This window comes from Bos taurus, chromosome 18 (assembly GCF_002263795.3).
Source record: "Bos taurus isolate L1 Dominette 01449 registration number 42190680 breed Hereford chromosome 18, ARS-UCD2.0, whole genome shotgun sequence".
Taxonomy (NCBI): Eukaryota; Metazoa; Chordata; class Mammalia; order Artiodactyla; family Bovidae; genus Bos; species Bos taurus.
Window position 1 is genome coordinate 23603219 of NC_037345.1, and position 9548 is coordinate 23612766.

The 9548-nt window shown below is 56.3% G+C and overlaps 1 protein-coding gene and 1 long non-coding RNA gene across 3 annotated transcripts; one reads left to right on the forward strand and one right to left on the reverse strand.

Moving 5' to 3' along the window:
* Nucleotides 1-847: 847 nt before the first annotated feature.
* Nucleotides 848-4487, reverse strand: LOC132342809 (uncharacterized). The gene is made up of 2 exons (XR_009491316.1): nucleotides 3657-4487; nucleotides 848-1301 (listed from the first exon to the last, which is right to left on the reverse strand). It is a non-coding gene; the product is annotated as an uncharacterized lncRNA (long non-coding RNA).
* Nucleotides 2541-8810, forward strand: IRX6 (iroquois homeobox 6). Of its 2 annotated transcripts, none has more exons than XM_005218709.5 (6): nucleotides 2541-3425; nucleotides 4408-4665; nucleotides 5359-5468; nucleotides 5673-5980; nucleotides 6785-7393; nucleotides 8353-8810. In XM_005218709.5, exons 1-6 carry the CDS (start codon nucleotides 3381-3383, stop codon nucleotides 8355-8357), a joined length of 1335 nt encoding a protein of 444 aa, XP_005218766.1. In that variant the 5' UTR covers nucleotides 2541-3380; the 3' UTR covers nucleotides 8358-8810. The 2 variants fall into 2 exon arrangements, with proteins under 2 accessions (XP_005218766.1, NP_001179926.1); NM_001192997.1 differs by having other exon boundaries at nucleotides 2838-3425; nucleotides 8350-8803.
* The last annotated feature ends 738 nt before the right edge of the window (nucleotides 8811-9548 follow it).

Sequence of the window (9548 nt, forward strand, 5' to 3'; positions counted from 1 at the left end):
CTAAATGAGTCAGGGCTGAACAAAGCAATGAAAAGCCAGCATGGTGGAGAGGCTCAGGGCACTTGGCTGTCGATGTGACTGCCTGTCAACAAGTCCGGAAGAGAGCAAATTCCATGGCAGCTTCCCTGAATCACTTTCCAGGAAACACTCCTTTTCACCCGAGGTTTCTGCCTGACAGAGGCTGATACTGGTTGAACCTGATGGTTTGGTTTTGTAATGAGGGTCCCCAAATAATGGGAAAAGGCACACTTCATAGGAACACTTTTACGGAACCCTACTAAATGCTTACGGTGGTGACAATCAAATGTCAGTGGCACCAGGTAGACTTGCTTTGGGTGCCGCCTCTCCAGGAAAGCAATGTGAAATCAAGGTCTCCATGCCTGGAAAGAGCAGCCTTCCTCCCCAAGACATTCTTATATCTTAAAACAACTTTGAACACAATAGAAAGAAAGATGCCTTAACAAAAAAACCGGCTCTTTTGTTTGTTTTCTTTTCTGCAGATGAGGAAAAATGCTGAAGCATTTATATCACACCTCCCAATTCACTTCACCACTGTTCTTCCTCCTCTTTTCTTTCTTTTTTTTTTTTCTCCAAATCATGTTGCTTTTTTTGAATCCTGGAGAGGGAAGACAAGAGGTAGGCCTGGAGGCTCTGCTCACAGCACTGATACCACAGAGATCTTATAAATCACTCGAAAATCAATAAATCCTATATGGTAGTTTCTCCTTTGCAACCCAATCGCCAGGGGACAGAACTAATGCTTTTTCTTCACCACCCTCCCCATTTTTCTGTCATTAAAAAAAAAAAAAATCTTCTTAGGAATGAATGGGCAAACAAAGTTGCTGAGTAAGTATTTCAACTACCTAATTTTATTAGTTTACAACTGACATACCATCCCTCTGGAAATGTTTGCAATTAATTAATTAGCAGTAATCTTCCCCAAGGGACTAATTTAATGAATTCTCTCCGATTCTTACTTAAAAAAAAAAAAAAAAAGATGTATCCCAGCTGCAAACGTGTAGATGGCTCCAAAATGCATTTTGAAAAATCAAGGAATCTTATCTATTACGGTGAATTTTTATCACTAAATCAATCTGGCGATAACTGTAATTCTTCTAACTAGGATTTTCCCGGGTTGAACGCAAGGTTCTCCAAGGTAACGACACGAGGTAGCCGCAGCCAGGAAACCTCGCTGGATTTGTTCCTATTTGGAATGGATCTGGTGCTCCTGTTAATAATCTCTTAGGCGGTGGAGTCTGCGGTTTGCGGCTTATTCAAGCACGGTGCGCGTTCTGCAGAATCTGTAAAGAAAAAAGAAGCTGACTTCCGGGCCTACTAGTCTCCGCTGAAAAGTGCCTGAGAAGGCTCGGGGCCAGGGACCCAGACCTTACCCGTCCCTGGGCTTCCTCCTTGCCTCGCCAGAACCCAGGTCAGAGATCCCGATAGTTCCTAACCTCCAGGCCCCGCGTTCTTGCGTTTCAGCTAGAAAATAGAGCTAGGCCTTTGAACCACCACCCCCGGTTCCTCTGGGAAGGCGCAGAGAGGGCCTGGGAGAGCGTTTTTGTAAGATGTAAAGCTCGGTGACCCCTCGAGTAACATTCTGAGACAATCTGAGGTGTCTGGCCTGCAAACCTGAAAACCCTAGAGTTCCACTCGGATGCCGGCAGCATCCCCGGAAGACCTCTTCCCACCGGACTAACAACCCCTTTACGCCCCCCAGATGTCCTGGGGTTGGAGGCCCCGGGAGGCCTGGGGATTGAGCCTTCAGGAGTCCAGTTTCTCCCGTCCTCGCAAACTGGCGGCTCCTCGCCCTGAGGACACAGCCCCCTCCCAGGCACCAATGAGCTCGTCCGCCATCAGTGCCCCTTTGAGGGCCCCTAGAGTGCAGGGGATGGTCAGATCGCTGGGCCCAGCCAGGAGACCCAGAGGAGCTCGGAGAACCAGCCGCCCTCCCCGCGCGCTGAACCGTGGCTCGCCAGCGCCACCCCCAGCGGAGCTCAGTGGCTGCAGCCCGGCCCCAGCGCCTTCGTGCGGCTCCCCGGTCCCCCGTGGACCCAGCGAGCGGCGCGCACGAGACAGCCAAGTCTCGCCTTCCGAGAAGACGCCCAGGAATCTCCGCCTGCCGTCTGCAGATGCCCAGGGGGGTCCGACTTGGCGCCTTTACCCACACAGTCCGAGGGGGGGATCTGAACTTGACCTGGAGAGGGCGCTATTCGGTCTATTAGAGGACCAGAGAGCAGCAGAGAAACCCTGGGGTCAAGACCCTAGTAAAGACCGGGTCATGGAGATCCTGGATCGAGCTAGAGTCCTAGGGCGGGGAGCCAGGCCCCCGAGGACAAAAGACGGCCGGAACAGTGGATCCACCGACGCTGCCCCCAACGAGCTGGGGGCCAGCGGCGCGAACAAACTTTCCTGCAGCGGAGGTGGGGGCTGGGGGGCCGGGCTGGAGGCTTGTCCCCCGAGCCTCTGCGCTCCTCCACCTGCCAGCATTCCACCTCCACCCAGCCTTCGCCCACCCCTGTTTCCTCCCCTCCCCCGCGCGCCTCTGCTCACTTAGACTCCTCATCTCTCTCCTCTCCCCTCCTCCTTCTCCCTCTAGCCTTTCTCCCCCACTTTCCTCCTGTTGTTTCTCCTGTCTCTTCTTTTGTATTCTCTCCTCCCTCGCCGCCCGGTGCTTCTCTCCTCCTCCGGGCCGCAGGGGAGGAGGTAGGCGCGCTGCGCCCGGGGCCTGCGTGGCGCGGTGGGAGGCGTTTCTCCTACTTCTCCCGGGTAATTTGGAGAGATTGTATGTGCGCGCGCGCGTGAGCTTAAGGCGAAAAGGGGTAGGATCCTGCGCCAAGCAGAGAGGGTCAGGGTCTTTGACGTTCCTCACCAGCTGCACAAACCTCCCGGAACAAGTCTGAGTGTGGTTAAGAGCGCGCGCGCGCTCACGGGCTGGCTGCGCTTGGCAGGCTTGGTGGCCCGGGGCCCCAGGGCCCGGGGGCCCGCCTGGCGGCCCGGGATTACCGTGACGTCACACTGAGCCTCTGGCCACCTTGGACTGGGGCACCTCGGGAGCCGCACAGCCCCGCACCGCGCCTCACCTGGCCTCGCCTCCGCGCGCTTTTGGGAACCCGCATCCTCTCCCTTCCCCTGCCCATCCATGGGCCCTTCTGTCTTCCGGACCTCGCGGGCCGGAGGGGAGCCTTCTGGAGCGCAGGGCTCGGCAGCCGCGCTGCCTTTGGCTCTGCCTCCAGCCACGCCAAGCCGGCGGAGGACCCAGCACTGGGCACCGGCGACCGTGTAAGGAACCGAGGCCGCGGACGGCTGGAGGCGCAGAACCGCGGGGCTGAGGCGGCAACCCGCAAGAGAAGAGGGCGGCGGGGTCACGGACAGTCACGATGTCCTTCCCGCACTTTGGACACCCTTACGGCAGTGCTTCCCAGGTAAGAGCCGCCCCCATGGGGGATGGGGGCAGACTGGAAGGAGGGAGTGCCCAGTGCCGGGACCTGCCCGCAAAGCCCTCCTCTCCCACGAGTTCCCAGGGAAGCCAGAGAGAGCAGGAACCTGGATAGTGTACCGCAGACCCCTCTGACATGCCCCATCCCTGGCAGAGAATGCGCCGCTCCCCCAGGCAAGCTGAAGAATCGTGTGACCCGAAACTTGGGCACTCTGACCTCGCGCTCCGCGAGGTGGGTGGGATCTCGGGAACCTTCCAGACAGGCCTCCTCGCTGTACAGATATCCGAGGTGGCCGGGAGGGTCTCAGACTCTGTCTCACTCTTTTTCTGGGCTCGTTCGTTTGTGATCCTCTGTTCTTTTCCTCTCCCTTCCACGGGTAGGTCCAAGCTCTCAGCTTCCGGTTCCTTCGATTTTCCAGATCTGGGTGGGCACTGTGCAGTGACAGGGTCTCCTGGGGAAATTCTGGAGACGCCCACCCCTGTTCAGTTTCTCAGCAGAGAGCCCAAGGACTAGCCCCAGCTTGACCTCTGCCCTGCTTTGTGATCTCGGATAAGCCTCCTATTCTCCGTAGTCCTCATTCCCTATCTATAAAGTGGGAAGAGTGAGACGCGGTCTCTAAGGCAAACTTGAAGTTCGGCCTTGGTAGGATCCTGTGGCTGCGAGGAGGGAGGGTTCACCAGGGAACTGGCCGAGTCTGGCTTTTGTAATTCCGGTTTCAGAACCTTCCCATGACCCGGAGCCCCTGGAACTCTGGAGCTTTAGCAAAGCTTTAAGAGAGTCTATAAAGGCGGTTTGGATAAATGGCGTCTACGGATCATTTCCGTCACAGTCCTCAGGAGAACGCTCAGCACAAGGGGGAATTAAGTTCACATTGAAGGAAGGACTGATCTGGCAGTTCCGCCGCTGGCTCCCGTCAGCCCTAGGCGCCGGTCTCTGACCTCCGATGCCCCCTCTCTCGCCCCCGTAGTTTCTGGTCTCTGCAAGTTCCAGCGCCACTTGCTGCGAATCCGCCCCGCGCTCGGTCCCAGATGTGGCCTCGGGCTCCACCCCGGCGGCCGCGCTCTGCTGCGCACCCTACGACAGTCGGCTGCTGGGCAGTGCGAGGCCGGAGCTGGGCGCGGCCTTGGGCATCTATGGAGCTCCCTACTCGGCCGCTGCAGCTGCCCAGAGCTACCCAGGCTACCTGCCCTACAGCCCCGAGCCGCCGGGGCTGTACGGGGCGCTGGTGAGTACCCGGGGTGAAGCCTGGGTCCCCGCGACAGAACCCACCCGCCTGGGGGCAGGAGCGGCAGGGGCGAAATCCCGTGTGATATTTCCATCTAGGAAAATCTAGGACGTACAGCACCAGTTCGAGGAAAGGAAATGGTTACGATTCTATATAAAGTAAAAAAAAAAAAAAAAATCTTTACAACATGTTACAGTTTGTAGAAGTCCATCCTGTTTAGAAAACATCTGTACCTCGATTAATTGTGTGAAGTAGGCAAGTCATCACTAGGCTCAGTGTACAGGTGAGGAATCTAAGGTTCACAGTGGCTTGAGTAACCTTACCCAAAGTCACAGAGATAGAAAGAGGCAGAGAATGGCTCCGGAAAGGAAGTAAGAAAGTGCCCCAGCTGTTGGGAGGCAGCTGGGGAGACACAAGTAGTAACAGTTAAATGACAGCGAATATTGCTTATGCTGCACCAGGAATTCTGCCAAGCATGTTTCTTCAGTAACCTTTAGGCATGATTGTCATCCCATTTACCAAGAGGAAACTGAGGCACAGAGGGGTTAAACAGCTGTGCCCAGGATCACACAGTCAATGCCAGTGGTGGTGCTGCAGTACTAACCAGACTTGACTCCAGAGTTCACACCCTTAGCAACTCCCCACCCCTCCTCCCCAAATGTAGTCCTTATTTCTTCCCTCCTCCCCCTCCAGAATCCACAGTATGAATTTAAGGAGGCTGCGGGGAACTTTACATCCAGCCTGGCACAACCAGGAGCCTATTATCCCTATGAGCCAACACTGGGGCAGTACCAGTATGAGCGGTAAGGCATGGGGCGTTGGTGGCTGGCATCATAAGTCCTTTCCTCCTCCCCTGCCAAGGTAGGACCAATCCACAGAGCATGGGGTGGGGGGGCTGTGGGCTAGGATGGTGAGCAGAACCTCACTTCCTTCAGGGACAGAGATTGTCTCCTGCCTGCAGCCCCAGGTTCCCAGCCCCAGAACTGTGAGCCAGATTCTCCCCGCAGGTATGGAGCGGTGGAGTTGAGTGGTGCTGGGCGCAGAAAAAATGCCACCCGGGAGACCACTAGCACACTCAAGGCCTGGCTCAACGAGCACCGCAAGAACCCCTACCCCACCAAGGGCGAGAAGATCATGCTGGCCATCATCACCAAGATGACCCTCACCCAGGTGTCCACCTGGTTCGCCAATGCGCGCCGGCGCCTCAAAAAGGAGAACAAGATGACCTGGGCACCCAAGAACAAAGGCGGGGAAGAAAGGAAGGAGGAGGGTGGAGCAGAGGAATTGCTGGGCTGCCTAAATGGTGACACCAAAGGTACCCCATGTTCCCTGCCCCAACTTACCTGGGTTTTCCACTCATCAAACAGTTTGATCGGATTTCACAACCACTGAATGGCATAGCTTCTGTGGAAGGCTTCCCCTGGCTTCCTTTGACACCTGCAACCCCTGCATGCCTCTGGGCCTTTGCCTGTGCAATCAGTTCCCTTTGCCTGGAATTCCCTACAGAACTGGGAACTGCCTTCTTCCAGACTTGAAAGCACCACCTCCAAAAAGCCTTCCCTGTGCACCCACACCAGCTAGTTTCCCTAGTTATTCTCTACCACATGCGCCTACTTTATTTCCTGTGGCATACTTACCCTCTTAGGGATGTTAGCTCCACCAGAGAAAGCCTCCACTGCTGTATTCTCTAAATTCCTAATACTTAAAAGCCTCAATGATGTCTGGCACATAGCTGGTGCTCAGTAAATATTTTCTGAATTAAATAATACACACCAGCCACTGCTGAGTGTTGACACTGGATAAAAACTGTCCTCTGCTTTTTTAAGGCCGAGAAACTGAGATCCAGGTCTTAGGGAAAGTGTCCATTTCCTTGCGCTATCAAAGGGGAGGGCTCTTCCGAAGGGTAAGAGCAGGTCTAACTAAGGGCGGGAATTCTTTCCCAGCCGCAGGCCCACAGCCCTGGGACAAGTGTCGGAGGCGCTGTGGCCATCCTGGTGAATTACACCGAGTTTGCCTTGAGTGCAGGGCACATCTTGCTAAAAGCTTCTCCGGGATGGGCACTCCCGAGGATTTCCCTTGGGGCCTGGGGCTTTTCTCACTCGTTCTTGATTTCCCTCAGACGTTACTGCTGGCCAGGAGCCCCGGGGGCTCCGGCTGAGTGACCTGGAAGACCTGGAGGAAGAGGAAGAGGAGGCGGATGAAGAGGAAGCAGTGGCCACAGCTACGGACAGACTGGCTGAGTTCCATAAAGACACTCAGCCGCTGCCGGCGGCGCAATGTGCCGCCGCTCGAGAGGGCCGGCAGGAGCGCAGGGAGTGCAGTCTGGCGGCACCCCGCTTCTTGTTCACTGAGCCCCCCAGATCGGGAGAAGCCGACTTCCTCCGGGCCGAGCCAGGAGGCCCCACGTTGACCATGCACTACCCCTGCAGCGAGAAACCACCGCGCATCTGGTCTCTGGCGCACACGGCGGCCGCCAGCGTCGTCGAAGGGGCACCTCCAAACCTGCCCCAGCCACGAAGTCCTGAGCACCATCTGATTCCCGGACAGCCTCCAGGCCCGGGCGCGCGACCCGCGGTCCCCAGAGACTCCGCGTGCCAAGAGTCTCCCCGAGTAGCCAAAGCCTTTGGAAACCCCACGTTTGCCCTACAGGGTCTGCCGCTGAACTGTGCGCCCTGCCCGCGGCGGAGGGAGCCGGCGGTGCGGTGCCAGTACCCATCAGGAGCGGAAGGTAGTGGGCCCCCAATGGCTCTGGGCGTGTCTGACCAAGACCCCTCCCCTCCCCACCTTCCCTCACCCCAGTCCCCGTACCCCAGCTCTGGGGTACCCAGCCGCTGCACAGGCTCTCTGCCCAGGTTCAGACATAGCCTAGCTCAAGTGTGTCTCACCGCATTCCTTGAAACAGAAGTTTAGAGATCAGAGTTCTAGCTCCTGAATCGTCTTAAAACCAAATACTAGATTATGCTAGAATGAGACAGTAACTTACCTAGGAAACACTTAGAAAGTCATTGAGGAGAAGGTCTCTCCAATGTTTAGATCTCTCCAGATGTGCCAGGTGGGCACCGTCATGACCCTCCAGCCCAAGCATTCTTGTCCCCTGCCTGCCCTTTGGAGGAGGCCAGCTGGCTCCCCTGATGGTCTTGTACCAAGAGTTTGCTAGGGCCAGGCAGGCACAAGGGCTTTCCCAGAAGTCTCAGGGGAAAGGCCAGATACCTATAGTCTGTTCAAGGCCAGTGCTTAAGGCCAGAAGCTCTCTGTGCAGCCCACTGAAATCCCTAGGGGTGTAGTTCAGATGAGTGCTGTCTGAGTAGGGCCGTCTTACCAAGCTGGGTAGGACTGCCAATCAGCTGTCTCCTGCACCTGGCTGGTTCACTGGTTCACTGGCTGTGTTGGGTTGGAAGGGAATTTCACCCCACAAAGGGACATTCCCAAAGCATTTGGAAGCCTCCAGCAATTACCATCAGATTCTGCTCTTTGAAGTCATTTCTCTCAGGATTAACTACTAGCTTAGAAAATTGGGTTACAGTCTTATTTGAACTTCTACCTAACAGGGTCCAAATGTTACCCCTGGCAAGCAAATTGCCTGTAGACCTTGGATTCCCTTGTGATGAGACACCACCGACCTTGGATTTCCTAGGAATAGCCCCTGAGTGGCCTTCGGGTTTTAATCAACCTTTCCTCTCTCAGCAGGTTAGCGCAATGGCTGCAATTAGCAGAAGCATCCTGGAAATAAGCCCTGCTTTTTGGAACTCACCTCCACACTAAGAAGCTAAGAGACCTCACCAGGGTCTGGGGCTCTCACTTCGCCTAAGAGACAGACATACAGAAATACTCCGAATGGCCCTCCTGGCACTCAGAGGAGGGGAGTGGCTGGCAGAGGTCCGTCTTTTCAGATCCCCAGAGGAGGTGGAAGGGCACCTTGGGGAAGGTCAAGTGGGAAGGCTGGGCGAGTGTGCCCAGGGCACCTAGCTCAGCACTCTAGTCTGCCTCTCCCCTCTGGATTCAGGTCTCAAGCCACTCCCTCTCCTGTTCACTCACCCCATCACCCTCACTTTGTAACTCCAATGCTGACCTGGCTCCTAAGGACCACGCGTGTCTCTTCCCCTTTCTCACTCTTTGTGTCCTTAAAAATAATCCACCGAACCCAAGCTGTGTGGCCTGTTTGCAACTGGGGAGCTCAGTGAGGTCGGGGTGGTGGGGAGGAGGGGATGCGGTCAGAGGTTCTGGAGACAGGGCAGCATGGGCTGCAGATTTCAGTCCCATTTGTAGCTGGGAGAGAAACTGACAAGGTAATGGCCAAGGCCCACAAAACTTTGCAGACACTCCCGGCCGATTCCGAGGAGTTGGAGAGGGGGAACGAGTGCACAACTTGGGGTTGGGGCAGGAAAAGGGAGAGGGGAGCTGTCCGGATATTTGGGTAGAAGCTGGATTTGTTTCGTATTTGAGTTTTAAGTTTCTTGGGAGGAGGGGCGATGGGGGTCCGCTCCACCCCTCTGACCCAACGGTCAAGTCGGACAGCTTGCCCGGTCGATTAGAGGCGAGAAGAGGGCACCCTTCCCGTTTAATCAAGTGTCAGCAAACACTTCCGGTACGGGCCAACCAATGGGAGCCGATGAGCGGGGAAAGCGGCTTTGTCCCCGGAGTGAACAGCGTCCAGACTAGGGCTGTGGAGTGCGGAGGGGCGGAGGTGAGAGCCCTGAGTTCGTGTCCCCGGCCTAGTGGCTTCGGCTTTTGCCCGCGAGTGCGTTCGCCGCTGTGCGAGAGGAAAGAGAGAGGCGAACCCGGGATGGTGCCCTAGTGGGAGGTCCGGGGAGCCGATGGGGACGGGGAGGCGGGGGTGGGGCGGGGGGCTGCTGGGGTGTGCGCCTAGGGGCCCTGTCTCCACT

What these genes read in the sequence shown, in the direction of transcription:
- IRX6 (NM_001192997.1), top strand. Translation starts at nt 3,381, where the DNA reads ATGTCCTTCCCGCACTTTGGACACCCTTACGGCAGTGCTTCCCAG. An exon ending in CTTACGGCAGTGCTTCCCAG is followed by an intron (nt 3,426 to 4,407) that starts GTAAGAGCCGCC and finishes TCGCCCCCGTAG; the next exon opens with TTTCTGGTCTCTGCAAGTTC. An exon ending in CCTAAATGGTGACACCAAAG is followed by an intron (nt 5,981 to 6,784) that starts GTACCCCATGTT and finishes GATTTCCCTCAG; the next exon opens with ACGTTACTGCTGGCCAGGAG.